At 39.3% G+C, this 27,874-nt stretch overlaps 2 protein-coding genes across 2 annotated transcripts; both read left to right on the top strand.

Moving 5' to 3' along the window:
* The first annotated feature begins 1,493 nt into the window (after window positions 1–1,493).
* On the top strand, window positions 1,494–4,539 carry LOC141606385 (receptor-like protein EIX2). Its single transcript, XM_074425488.1, has 2 exons — window positions 1,494–1,899; window positions 3,652–4,539. The coding sequence occupies exons 1-2, from the start codon at window positions 1,557–1,559 to the stop codon at window positions 4,422–4,424; spliced, it is 1,116 nt and encodes a 371-aa protein (XP_074281589.1). The 5' UTR covers window positions 1,494–1,556; the 3' UTR covers window positions 4,425–4,539.
* A 17,567-nt stretch (window positions 4,540–22,106) lies between these two features.
* LOC141608529 (putative F-box protein At3g58950) lies at window positions 22,107–23,120 on the top strand. The gene is made up of 4 exons (XM_074427874.1): window positions 22,107–22,448; window positions 22,508–22,602; window positions 22,713–22,857; window positions 22,941–23,120. The coding sequence occupies exons 1-4, from the start codon at window positions 22,107–22,109 to the stop codon at window positions 23,118–23,120; spliced, it is 762 nt and encodes a 253-aa protein (XP_074283975.1).
* The last annotated feature ends 4,754 nt before the right edge of the window (window positions 23,121–27,874 follow it).

Here is a 27,874-nt window from a genome sequence, read left to right on the forward strand (position 1 = left end):
CCAATACCAAGAAAAGACTCCACCTAAGTTGCATGCAATGAGACAGTGAAAGAGACAGACGGAAGAACAGGGGAGACTGAAAAAGAGAGGCCCGATCGCAAAAACCACACGATGGAACGAGTCAAAACAAATTGGTTGAGAAAAGGTGAGAAAACTGGTTAAAGATTTCGACAATTAGAGCGATAAACACGTCACCGGAGATAAGCCAAGACGGTCCCATCTCCGGTGACAAAACAGCAGCGAGGAACAAAAACTCCGGCGACGGAGCAGGAAGAGGGAAAAGTGGTGGAGTGAGCATAAATGATTATTGGGGATTTTAAAAGATGAGGTGTGATGTACCGCCGGAGATAGGTTTAAGGAAGAACCCATCTCCGGCGATAGGGTAGGGGAAGAAGAAGGAAGGCAATGTATGGAGGGTGGAGGCGGTGGAACAAGAGAATCTGGGTGAGGGGTTTTTTGTGTTTTTAAGAGAGAGGGGAGAGGAAAGTTAGAGAGAGAGAATACTTTATTCTAGTACCTAGATTCAACGTTCTTTGATAATCTCACCTTTATCTTACTTAGCTTCATTTGAAGGATATGGGTCATTCGAGTAGGATTTTGGATCAGGTTATTTTTGTGTCGAGTTATTTTCGAGTCGAGTCACTCCTCCCGTTGTGTTTGGGTCCTAATTTTACTTAACTGTCCAAGGATTATTCGATAGAGAAAAATTGTTTTTTCTTCTCGTTTCAACTGTAGTTAACAGTGATTTTGTCTATGAGGCATCCCTAAACGCCTACACAAATTCTCATTTGTGACGGGCATATCCATCGCAAGTTTGCGACGGGTCAAGTACTATCTATGTGGGTAGATAAGACAAAAGCAGAGTGTTTAGAGAGTAGCAATCTGTTTTGTCTTATTTACCCACATGAATAATACTTAACCTGTTATCGTAAGCTTGTGAGGGATATGCCTGTTACAAGTGAGACTTGGTGAAACACTTAAGCTTACTTAGCTAATCCTTATCACCCTTCAAAAAAAAAAAAGCTAATCCTTATCAGGACCTTATATATTCTAGAAGAGGTTTAATTAATCATGATTAAAAAAAAAAAGTTGACCAAGACTTTTGTTCAACCTTAACCATACAAGTATCAATCATGATTAAAAATAATACCAGAAGACCAAGACTTACCAAGAGCGAACATTCAACCATTCACCATCGTATTTAACTATAAAATATAAATTTAATTAAAATTAATAACAAATATATTTTCAAAAATAAAATCGTACATATATAACTATAAAATATAGTAACTTTAATAAATTTAAATAACATGTTTTGACCTAAATTTTATGGGATGTCGAGTCACGTATCCGTTTCAGTGATACCTAGGCCAAGACTCCATTATCTCCATCAAAGTAGACCGTGATTAAAATTATGGACTGCATTCTACTATAAATAAAATGCACACGACAACCTTTGATCAATGTAAAAAACATTATTGTTACCCAAAAAAAATCAATATAATAAACATTATCTCTCTAATTAATATTTTTATACTTCACCATTTTGAATAACAATGAGTGCCCATTTCTTTCGTGGATCATATAAACACCATCTCATTGTACTCTTCAGTGTTTGGCTAACATACTATAGTTACCATGTTGGATCATTTGAGGTTAATAAAACCCACTTTCAATGTGTGGAGAGTGAGAGAGATGCTTTGTTTCACTTCAAACAGGGCATTAGTGTTGACCATTGTGGACTCCTCTATTCTTGGGGACACACTCAGGATTGCTGCCGATGGCCCGGTATTCGCTGTGACAACCAATCCGGTCATGTCATTGGTATCAAACTTCCTGGTTCTCTTTCCGATCTTGATTTCTTTGGCATTGCGCAATCCTACAATCCTTGTTTTGAAGGTACACTCAGTGTTTCCCTGATTAATTTGAAGCATTTGAAATATTTGGACCTCAGTAATAATAATTTCAGTGGGCAATTACCCAAGTTTATAGGTTCACTTGGTAGTTTAGAGCAACTTAACCTCTCCCACTCTGGGTTTTGGGGTGTTATTCCTCAAGAGATCGGAAATCTTTCCAGATTAACATCCCTCGATCTTAATTTTGATATCTTTAACATGAGGTCGATGAGGGTGGATAACTTGTGGTGGCTTTCGCGTATGAGGTCGTTAAGGGAAGTGGACTTGAGTGGTATTGAACTGAGTGCAACTACAAACATATGGCTCTCTATTGTTAACAACCTACCTTCCTTACGAGAACTTCGTTTGGGTCATTGTAAACTATCTCAAAACTCACCTTCTTCTCTTTCATATATTAATTCATCAACAACCCTTACTGTCATCGACCTTAATTCTAATAACTTGAATGACACGTCAATATTTGAGTGGTTGTTCAACTTGAGTGGACTTGAGACCAACCTTATATATCTTGACCTATCCTTTAACCAAATGTTTGCTAATAATCTGCAATTATCTTTACATGCTATGAAACTTCTTGATAACTTATGTAGCTTGCAAACCTTGAACTTGAGATTTACCAATCTCAACTACAAGTTCTCTGACATCCTCCAATCCTTTTCTACATGTCCTCACAAGGCATTAGTGTCTCTAATATTATATAACAACCAAGTTTGGGGCTCGATTCCAGACAGCATTGAGGCATTTTATTTCTTAAGGGAATTAGTAGTTGGCTTAAATAACCTGAATGGGACCATTACTCAATCCCTTGGGAAACTTACGATGCTCGAGATATTGGGTCTTTCTTTTAATTCATTGAATGGAACTCTCACAATTGCCCACTTATCAAGCCTTTCAAAACTACGTGCTTTGGGTTTGTCACGTAACAAAGAAGTTGTGGTTAACATTAGTGTTGATTGGATTCCTCCATTTCAGCTCGATACGCTACTTCTAGGATCATGCAAGATAGGCCCTTATTTTCCAAGATGGATTACAACTCAAAAAAACTTGTTGTTGCTTGATATATCCAATGCTAGTATTTCAGACACTATCCCTCTTTCCTTTTGGAGCTCGAGCTTGTTGTCGAGAATTGTGATTCTATTCATGTCTCACAATATGATTTATGGTATGATTCCAGATATATCAATCATCTTTAATAACTCCCCTGAAATTGACTTGAGTTTTAACTTCTTGGAAGGTGTAATACCCTCATTTCTAAGGAATAATGTATCAGGTCTATATCTAAACTATAACAAGTTTTCAGAAGGCCTTTTTAATTTATTGTGCTCACACACACAAGTTATCAGAAGTCCTCTTTCCAATCTTGATATATCCAACAACTTGCTTTCAGAAAAGTTTCCGAACTGTTGGAGCTATTTCGATCAATTAGTTAACTTGTATCTGGAGAACAATAGTCTTTGGGGAAACTTACCAACCTCTATGGGTGCGTTAGACCAACTTCAAGGTTTACACTTGAGTAACAATAATCTATCAGGTGAAATACCGGCTTCCCTAGTAAATTGCAAGTCCTTGATATTTCTTGACGTTGCAAATAACTCATTGGTTGGTCACATACCCCCTAGCTTTGGGCATAGTTTCAGGAATCTTGCCATTCTTAACCTACAAAATAATGGTTTTACCGGAGTCATTCCTACAAGCTTTTGTGATCTTTCACAACTTCAACTCATGGACCTTTCAGGCAATCACATCTCTGGTACTATTCCAAAATGTTTATACAAACTGGTAAGCATGTCTAATATAGATGGCAAGTCCTTTGAACAGCTGGAAAATTATCTACCCAATGGTTACGGCGGTGATAATACACGCGTGATGTGGAAAAGAAATGAACAGACATTTGCTGTCAGTGATTCATTAAGATTACTTAAAGGCATTGACATTTCCAACAATAAGCTAGAAGGTCATATTCCAGAAGGTATATCAAGTCTTGTTGGATTAAAATTCTTAAATCTATCACGAAACAATCTTACCGGTTTTATTATGCCAAGAATAGGTCAACTAACCTCTTTGGAGTCACTTGATTTATCACATAACCATCTTACCGGAGAAATCCCAGCAAGTTTGGCTCAAGTTAGCTATCTAACGACATTCGATATTTCCGACAATAACTTGACGGGGAAGATTCCAGTCGGTACCCAATTGCAAAGCTTTGATGCATCAAGTTACATGGGAAATCCTGGGCTTTGCGGAGCACCGCTCCCTACATGTGCTGGAGATGAAGCACCCACCATCACGCCAAATGGTTACCACAAGCAAGACACGAAAGACGACTTTATGCTGGGAGTTTACATAAGTGTGATCCTTGGATTCATCGTAGGATTTTGGGGAGTGTGTGGCACTTTAGTTGTGAAGAGATCTTGGAGACATGCCTATTTCCGATTCTACGAAGATATTAAAGACAGGGCGTATGTTATATGGGTTGTTAACATAGCTAGAGCTTGGAGGAGATCTTAAAGCTATTTTCTTCATCTTTGTATCATAATTTTGCTGTAACATCAATACTTGGATCTATAAGTGCGTAGTTTACAGCTTCTTTATAATTCCTGATCAATAATGAAGTTTGAATGTTCTTTTCTTTCTTGGAATTGATGTATATGGGTCTGGTGTTTGGGGGTTGTTTAGGCAAACTGATAACTCCGTATATGCTACGGGCTGTCCTCTGAAGGTGGTTACACGATTGGAGTGACCGACCAAACTAAGTACTCCGTATATGCACAGGGTTATCTTAAGAGAGTCGTTAAAAAGTTATCGTAACCGACCTAACAAGGTCTCGTAGTTGCGTAGCTGTCGGATTCCTTAACAAGATTAATCAAATCCTTAACATCACAAACTTGAAAGTCAACAAGCATCACTTGTACCCCTCGAAATAAACATGTAGAATCAGCGAGAAAAACCGTTGTATGGATGATAAATTGGCAGATTGTCATGTATAGCAGCAATAATAGTCTACTTCATCGGAGGAGCAAAACAGTATGGCGTTCAATTCCCCGAGTCAGGCCGTGTGTCGTCATTACGCAGTATCTGGGTTGATAATACAAATTGTTACAAGGTTAAACCTGGGATATTTGGTGCAGCTGCTGCATTTTCTTTTGGTGTTGCATCTCTTGGAATCATAACTTACCTTATTTCGATTTCCAAACGGGTCAACCGGTCGGATCGAGGAGGGATTATTATCAACTTTTTTAGCCATATCAGTACGTCTGCGACAATATCGGGTCAAGTTAGGCCAAGTCAGGTCGGATTATTTGAGTCGGGTCAGTTTTGTCAGATCTAAATTAGTATTCCATCATTCTTCTCTATTATAAATATAAGCATAATTCTAAGATTATATTCAAACTTCTCAACTTCAATGCTTAAGATTATGACACCACTTTTAGGTCCCTCTCTATATTTGTGTTTATTATCCTGTCATATCTAGATATTAAGTACTATGTTTTTTATTCTACCAAATACTCCTAATTGATACTCCGTACTTAAAACTTAGGACTAAAATGACCTTTTCCTGCATTACATAAACCAGGCATCATATAAAACAAATCTAAAAAATACCGTGCTGTAACACGGGAACTATACTAGTATGGTAAACAAATAAACATGGCTGTCTTAGTATTACCATTGTTAATCCTCACATCCCTATTAGCCGGTCTCTGCAATGGGGCCGGAATTGCCACGTATTGGGGTCAAAACACGGGGGAAGGCACCTTAGCGGCCGCTTGTGCGACAGGAAATTACAAATTCGTAAATATTGGTTTCCTGAATGTATTTGGAAATGGTCAGACACCTCAACTCAACTTAGCTGGTCACTGCAATCCAAATATTGCAGGAAGTTGCAGTAGCATCGAAAACGATATCGCTGGTTGCCAAAGTAGCGGTGTCAAAGTATTTCTCTCTTTGGGTGGTGGTGTTGGCACTTACTCCCTTTCCTCTCCTTCTGATGCTCAGCAGGTTCTTACTAATCCCTCCTCCTCATACTGTAACTTCTGGCAATCTGGCCTTACAAATTTGAATAGATTCATAAATTTATCGTTAAAACGGTTCAGCGATTTATCCTTTGCTTAGATACAAGTCAAGGTTTCCTCTACAGTTCCTGGTAGGAAAAAAATTCTGATGTTGACGGGGTTTGAACTTCGGCCCACCAATACCACTTCTTATTATTGACTTTATCCGCTAAATTAGATGGACATCAGCATACAAGGCCGCATATAAGGCTAATAAATATTAATGAACGTTTCTCATTTATACTTTTCAATTATTTAATTTTTTCACTTGTACAGTTGTACCTCTGTTTTTTTTTTTTGAAAAAGAAAAAACAACTTTGACCGGGCTTAAATCTTCTCTACGACTTCCGAAAACATAACTTTGTCCCCAAAAGGATCATTTTTACGAGATTTTTGATATAAAAAAAAAGGAAAAACTGTTTTTGGAACTATTAAGAGATAGTCGGTCAATGTTTTTTACGGAATAAACTTACTGCTCGGAATTCTTAGTGAGAAAATGCAATAGTTAAAAATCCCTAGACTTTCTGTAATGAGCTTGGTTCTTGTAAGTTAATCATTTATTAATTACTTTTCCATAGGTAGCAACCTTCCTATGGAACAACTTCCTAGGCGGAACCTCAACCTCGCGCCCATTTGGAAACGCAATTCTAGACGGAAAAGACTTTGACATAGAAGCCGGGACAGGAGCAAACTATGACGTCCTAGCCAAGGCCCTCCAAGGACACAGTACCTCACAAAGGAAAGTCTTTCTATCTGCAGCACCATAATGCCCATTTCCTGATGCACATCTAAGTCCTGCAATCAATACCGGTATTTTCGACTTTGTTTGGGTTCAATTCTATAACAACCCTTCGGCTGCTTGCCAATACAATGGCAACACCAACCAATTACTTAGCTCCTGGAGTAAGTGGTCTACTGTAAATGCTGGTCAGGTTTCTCTTGGCATTCTTGCTGCTACTGGTGCGGCGAGTAGCGGGTTTATTCCGCCTCAGGTTCTTATATCTCAAGTCTTACCGACTATTAAATCGTCGCCTAAGTATGGTGGGGTGATGCTCTGTGTTTTGGTAAATTTCTACCAAATTAGGGTTAAAGCAGTCTTAACGTTAGGCCTATATTGTGATTTGATTGTTTGTTGTATGTTAATTTGAATGCACGACATAAATAAAGAACACAAGCAATTTTGGTGACGCGGAAAACCCAATTTGGGAAACAACCGTATGGGGAGACGGAATCCCACCAAGATTTTCACTATAATTCGGGAGGAAGTACAGTTCGTGCGTTTTGCTAGGAATGCTAGGATATATTTCTTGTATTTTCTGATGATCCTCCTTCTTTGTATCGAGGCCCCTTATATAGTGTAGCTCGATCATCTAGGGTTCCTTGCTTTTCTTTCAAGTTATTCCTAATTTGACGTAGAATAGGACTTTCCTTCATTGGATACGATAAGTGATAGAGTTCCCATAGACTTCTTTCATACGGGCCAAAGCCCACGTCCTGCGCTGCACGCTGATGCTGCTACCCTGGCTCCCTGACGTCCTGCGTCCCACACTGCTTCCAGACTTGCTGCCCTAGACCAGCCCATACCCAGATTTTGGGCTTAACAGTTTGCCCCCAATTTTCCGGAAAGTACAACCCTAATTATTTGAGCGGAAAATTGCAGTGTATCGTTGAGTGACTTCTTGCGTACTCCTTTTCAATTCACATTTTCGAAACTCCAACTACCCCTTCCTATTTAATCTCATCCGTCCCCTTCTTTCTCTTTCATCATCATTACATTTCCTCAAAATCTTCAAACTTTCCGTCTCCCCAAACCCTTCTTCTCAACGTCCTTCCACTGTCAGCGCCGCCTCCTCCCGTCTTTTCAGGTATTCTTGCTTCTCTCTTCTCACTTATCATGGCCAAAACCCGTCTCACATCATCTTCATCCGCCACCATTGACCTTATAGAGGACAACGACTTCCCTTCAAAGGGAGTCCTCAAAAAACCATTTTCCGGTGATTCTCACCTAACCCAAGAGGACATCCCTAGGATCAAAGCTTTGCTTGGCCTAGGTGACGATGTGGTGATCCTCATCCCCAAACCTGGTCAGAAAGCAGACACCTTTCATGCGGGGTGGATCTGCTTGTACACTTACCCTTTCGTCCTTGGTCTTAAATTCCCCTTTCCCCCGATGATCCAAGAGTTCATCCGCCTGAACTCTCTTACCATGGTCCAAATCGCCCCTTATGCATGGAGGATCCTCTTGTCTACTGTTGCTTTGAACAATATTCTGGGCGCCGAGATTGGATTATCGGATCTGGCCCACAGGTTTGAGTGCCGGTCGTTGGGGAATGGTCAATACACTTTCAGGGCCGTGGAGAAGACTGCAAACTTTCTTTAGTCGGCGGCTAAAGGGAAAGACGATGGGTGGTACGAGGATTTCTTCTACGTCAAGCTTGAATCACTTCCCATCCACGCTGATTACCTGTTCGAGCATTGGGTTTTTGCCAAGAGTAAGTGTATTTGCATGTTTATTTTTTGATTGCCCCTGTCGCTCACTGTTCTTACTCTTTAATTTGACGCAGAACTCAAGAACCCTGAGAAATCTGAAAACGAAGCAATCTTTGTTGCCAAGCTCTTCTCCATTCCTGAAGACCGCCGACTGTTTCCCCTCCTGCTCTCTGGTTTAGACGATTCCGCCACTGAAGAAACCATGTCCTCTGGTAAATATCCTTTTTTTTAATCTTTAGAAGCTTCCTTACCCACTCGTTCTTTATTCTGACCTCTTGTGTCCTGGTACCTCCGTAGGAAGTGCTAGACCCTCTGCTTCTGAGATCCTGATGCGTCAAGCCAGGAAAAGAACTGCTGACTCCTTTACCTCCCCTGCTTCCTCAAGAAAGAGATCCACCTCAAGGCCTGCTCCAGAACCTATTGAAGTGACCCCAATATCACGTGCCCCTGGGTCCCCTGTCTATGTTGATGAGCTGCTGCTGCGCCTCTCTGCTAACTTTGGGGATGCTGAACGCGCCAACTACTGGCCTGCATTGGAGAGGCTCCTGACTCCGGCTTGCTCCAGGGCATTTGATGGGACTGCCCCCCAGGAGATGACCGACCTGGCTGCTGAACACTGCTTCCTTGTGAGTCTTCTTTTACTGGACCCTTTCTTTCTTTGCCCCTGTGCTTCCCTGACTAATGGTTTTCTTCATTGCAGGCTCTTCAATCATCCTTCTATCTCCGCAAGATGCTGCAGAGGGCCAAGGTTGAGTGTCTGGCCTCCGTGGGGAAGAACAAGGAGCTTACAACTACCTATGCCAAACTGAGGGAGCAGCTCCATGCGTCCAAAAAGGAGAACAAGGCAGCTAAAGACCAGCTGGTAAGGACGCAGGAGGCTAACTGCGTTCTGACTTCTGGGATGACGAAGGCAGAGGCCCGTGCTGAAGAGATGGCTGAGCTAGCCAAGAACGTGGGAGCCTACACCGCTTTCGAGGGGCGGATTGACTGCATCCGTGCTTACACTGAGGGGAGGCACACATCCTGGAACCTGGAGGAGGAGCTGGCTGAGTTTGCCCGTGCCTTTCCCAAAGGTATGGATCTGAGCGCACTGTTCCCCCTGATGCTGAGGCTGCTAATCCGGAACCTGATTTCACCGCCATGGATATCTCTGGGCCCTGGGGCTATCTCCGGGACTGTAGAGGAGATTCTGGCGGAGCAGACTGGTGATGATGCGGCTGCGACTCCGGAGGCTGTGCAGGTAGCTGCAGTGGAGAAACAGATGGAGCACGGGGAGCAGAGCATTGGTCAGGATGCAGTTGTTGAGAGGATTAACCTCTCTTAAATTTTAGTTTAAATTATCTGGGGACTTGGCCCTGTGTGGCGCAAGTTTGTATTTATGTTCCAAAAACTCTCTTTTTTATTTTGGCTCGTTTTGTGCCTGCTGGTACGCAGGTTTTCAAACTTTGATGGTGCCTGTTATAGATAGCAGGCGCCCTAACTTGAAGTAGTTCCGGGTCTAGGTTTTAGACCCTACTTTTGTTATACTTGCGTTATTTGCCATTGGTTTCTGGAGTTTTGATTCCACATAGGTATATCTAGGAGGCTGACCTGGTTCCAGGTGCACAGATCTTGTCCCTGGTGACAGGTTTTTGATAACATATTTTACCTATGACGTAAAATATCTTATCACTAGGGTTAGCTAATTGGAGCATACCTTCATTGACTGTTTCTGACTAACAAGGAATGTTGCGTTCCTTGTGGTTCCAGACGTTTGAAATTCGTGCGTACACCTTTTGCTATACGTCATAGCTATGGAATTACTGAGATTAACGTTAAGGTATGGGTGGTCTTAGTATTCCGTACCCTGCGCGCTACCTCGGCGTATGCTCCCCATGTGGCTTGACTTAGTAAACGTCTCGCGGCCTCACATGGCAGGGGCTGGACCCTCAAAGTGTTCCTTATCTGACAAGTAACCAACATTAGTACCAAAGCCTTTCTTCGTAGAAGCATGATAAATTCCAAAGTAGTGCAAATTACCTGGTGCTATCTCATGGTGTTCCAGGGCAACACCTGGATCCAAGAAGCCACAGCCTGGACTACTTGGTTTAAAAACGACTCTATTTTTTAAAAAAATGAAAAACTAGGGAAAACAAAAGGAAAAAGTTTTCTAAAACACACCAATACCTAAAGCATATACTAACCCCCACCCTTTTTTTTGTTTTTTTGTTTTTTTTTGCTTCACAGACTTTTGAAAGGTCCTTTGTACACTAAAGTTTTGGCACTCTGTCAGACAAAGTACCGTTTCAAGTGACGAATGTTCCAGGGTTTATCCAGGATTTGACCGTGCATGGTCATCAACCTGTATGCCCCATTCTTGACAATGCTTTCGACCTGATATGACCCTTCCCATTTGTAGGCAAACTTACCTGCTTTGTGGTTCTTGGTATTTTCGAATACCCTTCTGAGTACGAGGTCCCCTACTTCAAGGGTCCTGACCTTAACATTCTTGTTATATGTCCTGGCTACAGATTGTTTATACGAAGCCATACGTATGTAGGCGCTTTCACGCAGCTCATCAACTGTATCCAGACTACTAGCCATTTCGACCTTGTTCTGCTCTGCCGTCTAACAACCGTATCTATGCGTGGGCACCAGAACTTTTGAGGGTATCACTGCCTCACTACTACAAATACAGGCTATAACAACGGTAAAAAACCGTTGTTATATAAAAAAGCGGACGTTGTTAAAGCGTCCGTTGTAAAAGGTTTTAACAACGGTTGGTTTTCTTAAGGAAACCGTTGTTAAAACTATTAACAACGGTTTTAAGTATGAAAACCCGTTGTGGAAAGTGTGACTCAATTTTGGAGGGAAAGTTATAACAACGGGTTTTAATATACAAAACCGTTGTTATAACTAAAGACAACGGGTTGTTTGTAAATAACCGTTGTTTGTTCCTAAAAAAAAAAAAATTTAAATATTACTAGATGCATGCATAATTACGGCCCGTTAGAATTCCGATGCATGCATTATTACTAACATCACTGTACATATGAACGGATAATATGGAATGAGAAGGGTTAGTAATAAGATTTGAAGCAGCATTATTGAGAGATATGATGATGATTATGGCACAACTTCCTAACATATATATTAATTAAAAAACAACTCAACCCACACATTGCTTAGTATAAATACATTGCATTATCTCAACTAACATTTCCATTATCTCAATATATTCATCTCCAAACCCTAACTGCTAAAACAAACTCTACTTAATCTTTCAAAACAAACTCCAAAAACTCCAACAAAATGAATGATTTCATCCTTAAGACTCTTACCATGATCGAGAACAACAACGACTTCATCCCCCGGTTCCTCCATATTGAGGAAAGTTTCGAGAGCTACCTTGCGGATGCTCGATCCATGCACCGAAGCACGCCAAAGAAGATGGCTTGACGGAGTAGCGGCGATTGCGGCTATATGACGATATAGCAATCTGAACGGAACCTCAAATAGCCAAGGAGGAGAGGACGGATACGATAGACCAGAATAAGATCCTCTATGAAAATATAAGAATTGCATTTTTATATATGTAATTTTTTTTTTAATTTATGTATTTATAAATATATATATATATATATATATATATATATATATATATATATATTAATTATGTTTATCTTGCTTCTTCATCTTGCTTCTTCATAGTTTTATTAACTAATTATGCGAACAATACTTAAACAAATAACATAATGGTCGATAAAAACACATACATGCAAAAGAAATACGAGTAAATAGAAAAAGAAAATAATGACGATGAAACTAACAGTGACGGCGAGATTTACCTGATAAATACAGAACGTAATAGATGATGAAATCAACAGTGACGGCGAGAAGATAAAGCGACGATGAGAAAGAGAGAAAGAGAGTGTGTGTTTTGTGTTTGTTTGTCTGCTGTGTTTGTGTTTGTGTATTAAGGGTTGTGTTTTGTGGGCTGCAATGACTTACATTTTGTGTGGTTTATAGTATGGAAGGTATTGACAACGGTTATTAAACAACAACCGTTGTGAAATATGTTTTAACAACGGTTGTAAAAAACACCCGTTGTTAAATAATTTTTAACAACGGGTTTCAAAAATAACCGTTGTGATTACTTTTCACTAACTTTGCGCCAATTTTGCGCCAAATTATTAACAACGGTTGTGCATGTGTGACCCGTTGTTAAAACTAATAACAACGGTTTTTATAACCATACCTGTTGTAATTGATTTTAGTAAAATTCGCGCCATACATTCAACAACGTCTATTGTGATTTTCGTGAATAATCGTTGTTAAAGGGGCGTTGTAGTTGCCTGGATTTGTAGTAGTGCCTCTGCTCCGTATACGAGGCTAAATGGAGTTTGGCCTGTTGCCACTTTCGGTGTTGTTCTATCTGACCAGAGTACTAATGGTAGTTCGTCTGCCCATTTTCTCCCCAACTCTTCCAGCCATTTTCTGAGGTTCTCAACAATGATTTTGTTACTGGATTCGGCTTGGCCGTTGGTTTGTGGATATCTAGGGGCTGACTTTCTCAGTGTTATGTTCCAGCATGAACAAAAGCCCTCGGTGTTATCTGATATGAACTGGGATCCATTGTCACATATGATCTCAGATGGTATCCCAAATCTGCTTATGATGTTGCGCTTGATAAAAGAGATCACCTACCGCTCTTTTACCTCTGTCATTGCCTCTGCTTCAATCCACTTTGAAAACTAATCAGTCATAACTAGCATATACACTCTGTTTCCTGGAGCCCTGGGCAGCTTTTCTACTATGTCCATGCCCCACATCATGAATGGCCATGGAGAGATAATTGGATGCATTGGTTCTGCTTTGGTGGTGGATTCTTTGAGCCGCCTTCGACATGATTCACGATTATGCGGCATGATTTACGGCATCTGTGCGCATGGTGGGCCAGAAATACCCTTGTCTCAAGATTTTGTTAGACAAACTCCGTCCTCCAGCATGGTTCCCGCATTCTCCGCCATGTACATCATGCAGCACCGTTTCTGCTTCCTCTTTGCTCAAGCACCTGAGGCATGGTCCTGCGAATGACTTTCTAAAGAGAACGTTATCAATCAAGATATACCTGGATGCTTTTATCCTGAAACTCTGTGCTTCCTTTCTATCCTCAGGGAGCGTCCCATCCCTTAGCCAATTCATGTACGGTACTCTCCAATCTGGATCCTGCTATCCTCCTGTGGAAACCAGAGTCCTGGCTCCTTGCGTATACTGCACGTGTACAGCCTCTTTCACCGGATTCTGATCTGGCTCCTTCTGGATGGCTGGGGTCAATACATGGGTGATAGGTATATTTGACAGGTTCTGTGGGCTGGAAGGTGGCCCCTAACGTTGCCAGGGCGTCTGCCTCCACGTTCTGATCTCGCGGTACCTGAGTTATCTTGAATGTTCTGAACTTTGACTTTTGCTCTGTGGCTATCTTCAAGTAGGCTATCATCTTGGAATCACGTGCCACATATTCGTTGTTTACATGATTCACCACAAGTAAGGAGTCACTATACACCCTTAGGTTCCTCACCTTAAGCCTCGATGCCATCTGCATCTCAAGTATTAGGGCTTCATACTCGGCTTCGTTGTTGGTTGCTTTGAACTCACACCTGACAGCTTGTACTATCATATCACCTTTAGGTGATCGAAGGACCAAACCTACACCAGCTCCCCTTGCATTTGAGACTCCGTCGATGTATAGGGTCCATATCTCGCTATCGTGACTCCCCGCCATTGTCAGCATTCCTTCTTCTGCCTCCCCACGGGTAGCAGGACAGAAGTCGGAGACGAAATATGCTAGGGCTGGGGATTTTATCGCTGTTCTGGGTTCGAATTGCAAGTCATACCCACTAAGATGCACTGACCATTTAGTCATTCTGCCCGAAAGTTCAGGCTTCCTCATAATATTTTTTAGCGGGTAGTTGGTTATTGCGTGGATGGTGTGAGATTCAAAGTATGGCCGTAGTTTATAGGAAGCAGTAACCAAAGCCAGTACTAGTTTCTCAAAGAAAGTGTACCTGGTCTCTGCAGGAAGCAGAGACTTGCTAATATAATACACATGATGCTGTACTCCTTCCTGTTCTTTGACCAAGGCCGCAATTACAGCTGCTTCCGTGACTGATAAGTACAGGAATAGTGGCTCCCCTTGCTCTGGTTTCGCGAGTAGTGGCGGCGTGCTTAGATAGCTTTTGAGTTCCACGAATGCCTTTTCGTGTTCCTCGGTCCACTCAAACTTCTGACTTTTCCTCAATATATCATAGAACAGCTTGCATCTATCTGAAGCCCTTGATATGAATCTGCTTAGGGCCGCCACCTTCCCTGCCAGCCTTTGCACATCCTTTGGTTTCTGCGGTGATTCCAGCTGGAGTATTGCTTTTATCTGCTCCTTGCTCGCTTCAATTCCTCTCTGGGTCACCATATATCCTAAGAATTTCCCTGAGGATACCCCTAACGAACACTTGGACGGATTAAGCTTCATTTTAAACTCCCTTAATGTCTGGAAGGTGTCTGCCAAGTGTTCCATATGCATTCCAGCTTTTTTGGACTTTACTACCATGTCGTCTATGTATACTTCCATCGTCTTCCCTATTTGCTGCTTGAACATCTTATTTACCAGCCGTTGGTAAGTGGAGCCGGCGTTCTTTAGGCCAAAGGGCATGACGTTATAACAATATATACCTCTTTCTGACATGAATGCCGTTTTTTCCTGATCTTTTGGATGCATCTTGATCTGATTGTAGCCGCTCCAGGCGTCGAGGAAAGTAAGTACTTCGTGTCCTGCAGTAGCGTCCACCATTGCATCGATATGTGGCAGTGGAAAGGGGTCCTTGGGATAAGCTTTGTTTAAATCTGTGAAGTCCACGCATACCCTCCATTTTCCGTTTTTCTTGGGCACGACTACCACATTAGAAAGTCATTCAGGATACCTAACTTCTTTAATTTTACCTGCTGCCAAGAGACTGTCTACTTCTTTGTTGATGACTTCGTTTCGTTTTGCCGCGAATTTTCTTCTCTTCTGCTGTACTAGAGTGCAGCCTGGGTTCACACTTAGCTTATGTGAAATAACGGATGAGTCTATACCTACCATATCGTTGTGGGACCAAGCGAAACAGTCCATGTTGGTTTTCAGAAATTGAATCAGCTGGCTGCGTAGCTCTTCACTGCAAGTTGCCCCAATTAATACTGCCCTATCCGGGTGTTCCTCGTCCAGGCGGACCTGGTCTAGTTCCTCTGAGGGAGGCTCCTTGTATTCTTTCGAGGTGCCCCGGTCCTGTAATTGCTATGAGGGGAGCCTGGTTGTAGCTTTGAGGGCTTGAGCGTTGCAGTTCCTGGATTCTTCTCGATCCCCTTTTACTGTGACCGTACCCCATGGTGTTGGGAACTTGAGACACTGATGATATGTTGAGGGCACCGCCTTCATCTTATGCATCCATGGTCTTCCTAGTATCACGTTGTAAGTGGTTGGACCCTCAATAACTAAGTACCTTACCAGTTTATTAACTCCTTCAATATACGTTGGGATGGTTATCTCACCTACCGAATGCGCAGTCTCACCGCTGAATCCTACCAGGGGTACAGATTTCTTTATCAGGTTCTCTTTATCAAAACCCATGGTTTTGAGGGTTTCAAGCATGATGAGGTTCACAGAACTCCCTGTATCCACTAATGCTTTTAAATGCGTGCGATTGCCAATGGATAACGTTATAGTTAGGGCATCGTCGTGTTGCTCTGCACCGCTTTTTATGTCGGTTTCGCCGAAAGTTACCGGGGGTAAATTGCTCTGGCTTACCCTGTATGAAGTTTCTGGATGATCCCCTTTACTTCCGGTGGCTTTCCTCTTAGCGGCGGAATATGTCAAACCCGATAGCTCGGATCCGCCTGTTATCACGTTAATAATCTTCGTGCATATGGGCGGGGCGGAAAAGCACCGATTTCTTTGCTTCTCTCCTGTCCTGCTTGCCCCCACGTGATAACAGGTGGTCCAAGTTTCCCCTGCGTACCTGGAACTTCACTTCTTTGCGCAATCTGTAGCAGTCTTCTGTCCTGTGTCCTATGTCCTGATGCCATTCGCATCTCTTGCTGCTGTCTCTATCGTCGTTGGGTCGATCCTGAGTGGGAGGCTTCGGCCACCTCACCTGATCACCTAGGCCTTTGAGAACTTTCAGCAACCCTTCCATTCCCGTGTTGAATCCGTATTCAGATAGCTTAGGAGGATGCTGAGAGTCGTCAACTTGCTGGGTTTTTTCTGCTATTCTACTGATATTGGGTCTGCTGTATGGCTTAGCTCGTTCATCTCTCTTTTCTGTTGATAATTTCCTGCTAGGTTTGTCGAAGTTTGTTATTCCCTTTCTAGCTTGTATGTCTTCTTCCAATCTTAATGCTGTTGTAGCTCTCTGCTGAACTTCTTCGAACCTCTCACAAGGGTACATCGTTAATTCTTTGTAGAGGTTTGATTCCTTATCCAAGCCCTGCCTGAAGGCGTTGATGGCCGTGGACATATCGCAGCCTCGTATTGAGACTTTCTCTACATTGAACCTGGTGACATAATCTTTGATTGATTCACCTATCTCCTGAACGATCCTATACATATCACTTGGCTGCTTTGGTGTTCTCCGGCTGCTGGAGAACTGCTGATTGAATGCGTTGACCAAATTGGCGAATGAAGATATGGTCCCGTTAGGCAAGCCCACGAACCATTGTAATGCTGCTCCAGTTAGGGTCGAACCAAATCCTTTACATATACATGCCTCCTTTGAGGCTCCTGTGGCAGTGGTAACCATCATTTTCTGCTTAAATTGGCTAATGTGATCGCAGGGGTCTGTGGTTCCATCGAAGAGGGTCATTGTTGGGACGTTAAATCCTTTTGGTAAGGCCACTGTAGCAATATCGTCCGTAAACGGCGAGTCAGCGTAGCTTTCTGGTGCAGCCATCTCCATTGGCAGCGGCATTCCTGGGACCCTCCGGAGGAGGCTTCGTAGTTCCTGGTACTGCTGTTCTGTGTATGTCTCTCTCCCGGCGGGTCGCAGATGCTCCTGTAACTGATGTTCTGCACCTCGTACGAAGTTCTGTTGTCCTAAGACTACTGGTCGGTGCATCTGTGATGCTGCTGCGGCCGGGCCGCTTTCCCAGGTATACTCATCTTGATTCGTAACTGGAGCCCTGATCATCGGGACCGCAGCTGCCGCTCTGCTCGGCTGGCGTCCTTCTGCGTCTGACGTGGATGTTGGCTCTTGGCGTACTGGCTCCTCATTTGGTGTCAATGCCCCCAGTTCTGTTGGGACCAGGCCTCCTCTTGGTTGCGGTGTTGCGTCCATCTCCAGCCTGAGTGCCACTTCACGTGGCAGCACCCGCGTCTCCCTCCGGTCCCCACTTTGTCCTGGTGACCTCCTGGATCTGTCTTGTTGCATCCAAGGGGCTGAATTAGCGGCATGGCTTCTTAACTCGTTGATCTGTGCTCGGAGGAGATTGTTGTCCTCTTCCATCTGGGATCTCATGCTTCTATTCTCGTTCTGCATTGTCCGGATTGTCCTTGCTAATGTGTCCAATCCGCTTATCATGATGCTGGTGGGACTCGGAGGGGTCTGAGCCTATTGTCTAGATTGTGCTCCTCTCTCAAGCTGCGGGACTCCCTGCCGTCCTGGGCGACTCCTGAATCTCTGGTCTGGACTCTCTCCGAAGATGGGCTTGCTGCTACCTGGGAACTTTGACTTTGCTTGACTGTTGGTATCTGGGCAGTACTGGTGGTTCGAATTGAGGTTGCACGTGCTGCTGTTGCCGAGGGAGGTGGTACCCGTGTTGCTGCCGAGGGGGACGGTACCCGTGTTGCTGGGGCACCGCTGGTGCTACCTGGGTTGGTTTCTTGGTGTCCGGACATGTTGTGCTATCTGTGTAGACTGGCTAACAAAGACGACCACTATGCCCCACGGTGGGCGCCAAACTGTTTTGGTAAATTTCTACCAATTTAGAGTTAAAGCAGTCTTAACGTTAGGTCTATATTGTGATTTGATTGTTTGTTGTATGTTAATTTGAATGCGCGACGTAAATAAAGAACACAAGCAATTTTGGTGACGCGGAAAACCCAATTTGGGAAACAACCGCGGGGGGAGACGGAATCCCATCCAAGATTTTCACTATAATTCGGGAGGAAGTACAGTTCGTGCGTTTTGCTAGGAATGCTAGGGTATATTTCTTGTATTTTCTGATGATCCTCCTTCTTTGTATCGAGGCCCCTTATATAGTGTAGCTCGATCATCTAGGGTTCCTTGCTTTTCTTCCAAGTTATTCCTAATTTGACGTAGAATAGGACTTTCCTTCATTGGATACGATAGGTGATAGAGTTCCCATAGACTTCTTTCATACGGGTCAAAACCCACGTCCTGCGCTGCACGCTGATGCTGCTACCCTGGCTCCCTGACGTCCTGCGTCCCACACTGCTTCTAGACTTGCTGCCCCAGACCAGCCCATACCCAGATTTTAGGCCTAACACTCTGGTTTAGGTTTTTTTATACTAGTTATAGTAACTCCATCAAGGGCAGTATCTAATAGTTCCATTCACCAGACTAAGTGAAGGCTCTCCTGTGTTTTTTTTACTGAATAAATAAATGACTGTAATTCTGTCTCTTGTGTTAAATTACGTCTTTTCGGTTGAAATGAGTTTAACTGAATTGAATTGATTTGAATTGACCTGAACTGAACCGAATGGCTCTTAACTGAACTAAATTTAACAGAATAAGGCTGAATTGACTAAGACAATCTGAACTTATTGGAGCTACGGCTGAACTTAACTAAACTGAATCGAAATAAACTGAAAAAGCTAGAAAGAACACATCCTTGCTTTTCTCAACAACGAGTCAAATAACATAAAAGAGATAAAAACAGGATGCATAAGAAAATAAGAAATAGCAAAAAGTATTTCTCATCGAACCACACGAAATGTTATATGACCTCTTATAACGGACACAAAATACTTGTCTCAAGAGAGACAAACTAATCAATAGCCTGCCTTCCCCCAAGTTACTTTCTTTGGCATTCTTTGGTCCAAACAAATCATTGGAGTTTCTAAATGGGGTTATTTTAGTTCTTGCTATTTTAGGCTAAGATTATACGGGTATGAGCATTGATATGAGCAAGAGTCTCGGTATGAGATTTGCACAAATCCACGCATAAAGCTAATAATACTTTAGCAAAATCTTAGAGAGGGTCCTGGAAATCCAAGACGTACTTTAAGACCCGTGAATAGTGTATTGTGTGTGTAAAAGTGAGTCATTTTTACTGTTGATATTTTTGATAGATTTGAAAGATAAAATGGAATAAATAAGAAAGTATGAGTTAATAAGTCTTAACGATAAAGTGGATCATTTTTACTGTTGTTAAGATTCATATTCAGTCTGAGGATAAACTTAGTCTTAATAAGTACGGAGTAAAACAATAGAATGAAACTAATTTAGACAATGTTATCCCTTTACCGATGTTCGTCATGTAGACACAATTTTCTACTTTCGTACCGAAATTAATCGTTAGTATTGAAAAAATGAAAATGGTCCAATATGCCTGTAACCACGGAGGAAGAGAAAAATTTGAGAGAGACAGTTTAAAATATCAATCGGAGACTCTAAATTATACGGTTAGAAGTTAAAATCTAACAGTTGTAACGAACTTAAAAACCTAAAAATCATTGCGCCAATCCGGTTTGCCAAACCCTCCTCACAAGTCACGACGCGGGTATGGGTGAGCCTGAGCCAACCAGGATCGACCCATCATCCTCACGAGTGCGGTTCGGTCAGTGGTCACCTTTACAGGACATCACTTGTTGATGAATTAGATCTAGTGTAGATCCCGCGCAAATGCGCGGTAAAATATAGGCCTTTTAATTTTTAGTTTAGTTACAGATTTTAGATTTATATATTGGGAATTTTTATAAAAAATAACTAATATTAAAATTAATCAAAAGAATTGAATAATTCCATAAATTGTGTTTTCTATGAAAATATTTTAACTACATCAAATTATTTTAAAGAAAATCTTTTCGTCACGAAGTTAATAATAGGAGATACAGTTTTTATGTATAGATTATTTTTAATGGAAAATTAGTTTAATAAATAAAAATCTAATTTATTTCCATATATAAGTTTGAGCACTTTGGAGGGAAACTTTAGAGAAGTTGTATTCTCTTTGTATATAGGAGGATTTATACTTTTTAAATTTGTACCTCATTAATATTTATCAGTTTACTCCATTTTATTTTGATATGAAACAAAAAAAATGAAATGGAAAACTAATAAAAAAAATTATTTAAGTTGTGAATTTTTTGAAGTAAATGTTTTTTGTCACGAAACTAATAGTAAGCATGTGTCAAGTTATTCTCCACAGTAATAATTATTGCATTACTGAAAAATTTAGCAACTTATACTTTATAGTTTAATATCAATTTTATTTTATTTTAATGAAAAAATCATAATTATGAATTTAATTAATAAATTAGAGTTTATTTATAAGAATATATTCATTGAAAGATAATAATGTAATGAAAGAAAATTTTATTTATTACCTTATTTAGCTAGATGCTTTTTGGAGGGAAAACTAAGAGAATTTTTATTCTCTTAGTAGTAGGGGGTTGTGCCGCTATAATAAAGAAAAAAAGATTTCTTCCAACTTAACCAAAGGTTAGTGACTCGAACCCTAAGAATAGGGTTGGCCACCGGTCCAAAACCGGACCGGAATCGGTTTGGACCGGAATCGGAATCAACAAAATTTATGGACCAGGAACGGACCGGATTATAAAAATTCCGGTTCGGGACCGGACCGGAAAAATTCCGGTCCAAAACCGGACCGAACCGGTTGGACCAGAATTACCCACTTTTTCAAATTTCGGTCCAAACATTCCGATCCATTGGACCGGATTAGACCGGAATAAAAATACAATTTTAAGAAAAAAATTTGAAATAACAATAATTTCGGTCCGAAACGGAAAATGCCAGTCCGGGATCGGACCGGACCGAAAACCGGAATCTTGGAAAATTGTGGACCAGAGATTTAATTCCGGTTCCGGTCCACTAGATTCCTGTCTGGACCGGTCCATTTACCGATCCGGACCGGATTATGCCCACCCTCGAACGCAGCCGAGTTAAAATTTGAGGTCCTAAGTAGCTCAAATCTTGACTAATCCGCATTCTTTTCCCTTGTGGCCACTTGCTTATCAGGTTTGAGAATGTTGAGATATTGTCGTATAAGATATCTTGGGATTGCTAACATTAGAGAGTATAAATTTTAATTATCTAGTTTCCTTAAATCGAGGTCTCGGGTTTTACTATATAATGATGAATCGTATTGCCCTTATTACAAATTTACAACTATCTCAATAATAATACATCGGATTTTCAAACATGTACCCCTAGGGCACATGATAATAAGTTAAGTAAGGAAAGTTTGTTGAGAATATATCATGACAAATTAGGGTTGAAACTCATATTTACCATGATTAGTGATATAATATTGAAAACTTTCTCTGCTTTAGCTTCTTATCATGTGCCTTTAGGGCACATGTTAGAAAAACTCATAATCCAATTCAATATTATGAACTATTAGTCTCCGGATCTCCCCTCTGAAATCTACAGCGAAGATGGGGTGTTCTGACAATAAAAAGATTTATAGGATTCAGAATTTGGACCGGGTTTCACAATTACCGGACCCTATAATCCTTAGTATATTATCTCGTCTTCCATTAGAGGATTCTGCTCGAGCATCCATCTTATCTAAGACCAGGAAAAACTATTGCAGGCTATACCCCATTCTTTATTTCGATCATAACTTATTTGCATTACAATCCCTTGGTTCTGCAACTGAATTCGGTGGTGGAGAGCCTGATTTTAGTCAACTAAGGGTGATGTTTATGGATGATGTGGATCATCGGTTGACTAGTGCCAGACATCTAGATTCACCTATTCGGAAATTAGCACTGAACGTAGCTTTCAATGATTCCACGTACTTTTCTCGTGTTGATAATTGGATTGAATTATACAGATACACGATACAGATACATTTAAAGAAGCTAGTAATCTTCTCAAGAAGTTAATTTTATATAGTATTGATAATGATTTCGCGTGTGTAAAGGAGGTGTATATCTCGATTGTTGGACTATAGGTCTGGAAGAATTACATCTTAATTGTCCAAAACTCAGAGAGTTCAACTTTGCGGGCACGACAGTTCCAAAGCGTGTTCTGTGTAGATCAGTGACTGAGCTAGAGAAGAGCAGCTGGAATATAACTATGAGGGACGCTTATGACACGACGTGGTTGATGAACCTGAGAGAATTTATCGTACCCTTAATCGGAAATAAGACCATTGTTTCCGTGAACTTCAAATTGCCAATGGTGAGTAACCAATTTTCTTTAGGCCCTTTCATTTTCTTGCTTTTATACATAATAACATTATGGAGTTAATTTGGTTTTGGTAGGCAACATTCGAACGTGAGCTAGTAGGAGCAATTGAAGATTCCCCGCGACACAATTTTTCCTTACTATTGGAGCTTGACTACGACGAGGAAAATGTAGCTGCTCTTGTGGATGGCATTCTTTGGATTATTCGTCCAACTACCTTCATTATCAATTGTCAAAATTATATATTATGTCGTTAAGGTATTCTGTTCAACTATATAATTTAAGTTCTAACAAAGTCTTGCAATCAATCAATCAATCAATCAATATATATAACTAAAGGAGGCTTTTTTTCTAATTATACTATTAGCATTAGAATTAGGAGATAATTAATTATTTACAATTTTTCTATTATAATTAGGAATATAATTTTCCTATTAGAAATGAGAATTAATTAATTATTTTACCATTTTCCTATTAGAAATAGAAAATAAATTAACAATTTATTCAGGCTTTTTTTTCCTTATTATACTATTAGAATTAGGAGATAATAATTATTTAAAAAATTTCTATTATAATTAGGAATATGATTTTCCTATTAGAAATGAGAATTAATTAATTATTTTACAATTTTATTATTAGAAACAGAAAATAAATTAATTATCTACAATTTATTAATATTAAAAAATTATTCATTAGTATTTGTTCACTTTTTATTAAATTAGAAGGAAAAAAAACCTTTGACATATTTATAATATCAAATTTTATAACAACTTCCGATTAAAAAATGAGGTATTATGAGGCTAAAAGGCCCTAGGGCGAACTGGGGTGTGACAAATGTGCATGCATAATACGTACTACATGGAATTTACTCATGTAAAGAGTAAAATGAACGCTGAAATATGCCCCTACGTCTTTTGTTATTACTAATGTCATATTTAATTATACATAATACGAAGTTTATTTTTCAAATGTCATATGTATTTCTCCTATTAATTTTAAAGTTATTTCCCTCACAAAACACTTCAACTTCTGTTGATAATTTATTATTATGTTATTTACATTCATGTGTTATTATATAAAAATATATTAATCAAAATTTAAATAAGATATTCACAAATTATTGATAAGTACAAAGTTTGATATCTATTTTTCAAGGAGTACTAAAAGATAAAGAAAGTTGCTTCTAATTTGCGAATCGAAATATCATATTATGACAAATGAGTAAATATTTTGAAAAACTTTATTGTGCGATTGTTTTACAATTTAAAGTAAAAATGGTAAAACGAGAAATAAAATAGATTTTAATGAGGCTTGAAGGTAAATTACATACACTTATTATAGAAATATGTATAAGGTTAAAATTCAATTCAAGCAACGATCAACATTTAAAGAAAGTCATGAAAAACACATAAAAGGGTAAGAGTAGTCTTTCTCTAACATAGTGAAGACCGTCTCTCTCAAGCTTTTCTTCTGGCAAATTTACATGCATAAAAAACGGTACTATTCAATTATATGGAGCAAACTAATTATTGTTGATGCTATATATATTTTTTTTTCGTAAATTGAGCACATCATCACTATAATTTAGGGAGAGATACGAATTTGGGAAGGATAAGACATATTCGTCATGCATAATACGATGCTTTAACCACCTTTAGGCAAAAACATAAAAATAAATAAAAAAATTTAAACCTAAAAGGGGGTCACGTACTTGCCAACTCTTCTATAGTTCTCTACCGCATTAATATTCTTATGAAGTTTATGACATTTATTTCATATTAATAAAAAAAATGATTATACTGCTTCGTACAATTTGTGATTTATAACTTTTAGCTAACTTGAATTTGCTTAAATTTATATATTTTAAGTGAAGAATATTAATTATAAATATGACAAAGATAAAATTTGATCTTCAATTTCCTCAGAGATAAAAAAAAACTCAATTTTTATTTTCCTATAATATACTAATTAAAGGTCATAATGTAAAACAGGAAATTACACCACAATCTACTATCTCAATATGTCGATGATCAACACTCAAAATAGCACATTTGTTATTTAAATAGTGTAAAAACTCTCAAAATGCTAAAAAAAATGTTCAATCAGTCGTTATCAAACAAAACCTATGTTTCTGCATTTTTTTTGTCATGCTCAAATTAATCTTTATGGGAGTTCTAAAATCCCATGAATTGAGTTTTTTCAAACTTATTTGGTTGCCCTAAATATGGCAAAATGTAGGAATTTACAACTCACTATGTAGGAATTTACAACTCCCTGGAGTTTCCAATTAATTACCTAGCCCCCCTAGGTAATTGCAAAACTCCTCCATCTTATCCCTCTAAATTTACCCATTTACCCTTAATAAAAATTTGAGGCTAGTAATATTATTGAGGGATATATTGGTATTTAGAAATTAAAATCGGGTGAATTACATAGTTTAACCAAACAAACCATTGGAGTTTAATTCATGGAAAAAACAAACTCCTCCAAGGCAACCAAACACGTTTTTGCCATTTCATGTGAATTGCATATGGGAATTGAAATCCGGTGAATTATAAACTAACACAAAAGTTCAATTCCTGTATGAACCAAACGAGCACTAATTCAATATATTCAATCAATTATGTAAATATTTGTCAGTATTCAATTTCAAAATATTTTTTCCAAATTAACCTCCTAAAAAATTAACTCCTATATACACCAATTCATATAAAAAACGTAAAAAATGAATTCTCAACTATTATAGGTGACAGAATAATTAATGACAATATTTTAATTACATTTTATAGATATTAGATTTACTAAATGTAAAAATAATTAATGATAACATTTTAAGTAAATTTTTCTCTAACACAACCTCTACAAATACCGTACTGTAGTACGGGATCTATACGAATATGAATGTAATTGAGTAAAAGATGTTTACTAACCTTAATTAGAAAAGGCGGTATTTTAGTTAAGATAACATATTTTTGAAAATCACCAGTGGATTTTGATTTAGTTGCTTTTTTTAAGTCAATCAACTACAACATGCCTCATACCAATTAAAAAATATTCTAACTAATTAATTTTTTTTTTAATTTACGTTTCAAATCAGCAAATTCTCCCCTAAAATTGCGTCCAAATCAACTTAAAATTAGCAACTTTCCTTCTGAACTTTTTATTACTGTTTTTAAAAAAAATTACATTCTAATAATAATAATCACGTTTTATATTCTCATTAGAAAATTTTGAAAATACTATTAAAAATTGCTAATAAATCCCGGATTTGAAGGTGATGGTTATCAAATCTAAACCTCGCAAGTGAACGAGTTCGTTGCACTAATTGAGGGTCGAATCCACAAGGAGCATGGGAGAATATTAATCGTTTTGAATCTTGTGTTTAGCTAAGTCGACAATAATTGAGAAGGAAATTTAGCTAATCAACTAGACTAAATAAACTAAAATGCAATTGAACTAATTATGGACATAAAGCAAGCAAATGAAAATGATGTAATTCAAGGGGTTAAAAGCCTAGGACTCGATTTCCACCAACAATTCATAATTCATCATCATGATTCCCTTAGCTAGTCATTGGGGTGATATGTAAGGAGGAGATGGCTCTAATTCGCCTAATACCCCCCTCTCGGGTTAGCATTAGGACACTAGTTCTCCCAACCCCCCTCCCTTTCGGTCTCGGAGGTCGGAATCCTAAGGTAGAGGCCTCGACTACCCTAGAAACGTGCACTTCTCTAAGGTATCCTAGCATCTCCTAAGTTCCATCAAGCCGACCTCATCATTTTCCGGGTCATCCAACTCCTTCTCTCGAAGGTCGAATTCAAACGCTAGTCTAGAGGTGCCCTCCCCGGTTCTCCCTTTTGGTCTCAACCTAGGTTAGCAATAGGACCAAATCCCGGGTACCCGGTTCCCGACCTAACCAACTCTCGTTGGTGGACAAGGGTCACAAATGACAAACCAACATTACCCAAAATTGACCAATTCACAAAATCAATCCTCTAGTCTACCTTTACTAATCCTCCCCAATTCAACTACCTTTTAATGGGAATCAATCAAGTAAATTACTCATGTTGGATTAAACCGAGTCCTAGTTAAAGGATTACTCACTAATCATGGTTATTAAGACAAAATAATTAATAAAGATGAATACTTTAGACATTGACATAATCTAAAATTGATTTCTACAATTAAACATGTAACAACCAACAAATCTATTAGGAAAGGCTAATTAAACTAAGATGGCAAATAATTAATGCAAAAAGTAACAATGTTTGACTCAACAACTCAAAGATTCAAGCTTTAAAAGGGGAACAACAATGGTGAACATGAAAAGATGAACAAGAGAGGAAAATGATAATCTAGCAACAAAAGAGAAATTCAAACACAACAATCAAGTTAAAACTAGCAAGAAAGTAAATGTAAACAATTGAAATTAAAGAGAGAAATAAGAGGAAGAATTATACCAACAACCATAAAGATGGAAACTTGGATTGGAAAACAAGGAGGAATTTCCTCCTGCTTCAAATTGCAACCCACTAATGTAAATGTAAACTATTGATAATTGTAAAACTTGAATAAATTAAAGAGGAATTAAATTAATATAGAAGAAAAATTACAACTTTAATTTAAATGAAAAATTAATTGAAGATGTTCTTGTCTTACAATATTGAGAGAATAAGAGAGACTAATTTCTAATCTAATTTCTAGTCTAATTTCTAAGGTAGTGTGTAGTGTGTAATGTAATTCTATTCTAATGTGGTCTTTATATACCACTTCTACTAATCTTCTAATTAATAACTAGGTTAAAACCCGTGCCAGAGCACGGCATTTTATAGTGTAGTCTTATATAGTGTGTAATGTAATTCTATTCTAATGTGGTCTTTATATACCACTTCTACTAATCTACTAATTAATAACTGGGTTGATGCTTGATGCTCGATTGATGGTTAATTGAAGGAGCGCTACTGATTTTGCAACCGAGTCGAGTTCCAATGTCGGGTTTGAGTGAGCTGAG

This window comes from Silene latifolia, chromosome 10 (assembly GCF_048544455.1).
Source record: "Silene latifolia isolate original U9 population chromosome 10, ASM4854445v1, whole genome shotgun sequence".
Lineage (NCBI taxonomy): Eukaryota > Viridiplantae > Streptophyta > Magnoliopsida > Caryophyllales > Caryophyllaceae > Silene > Silene latifolia.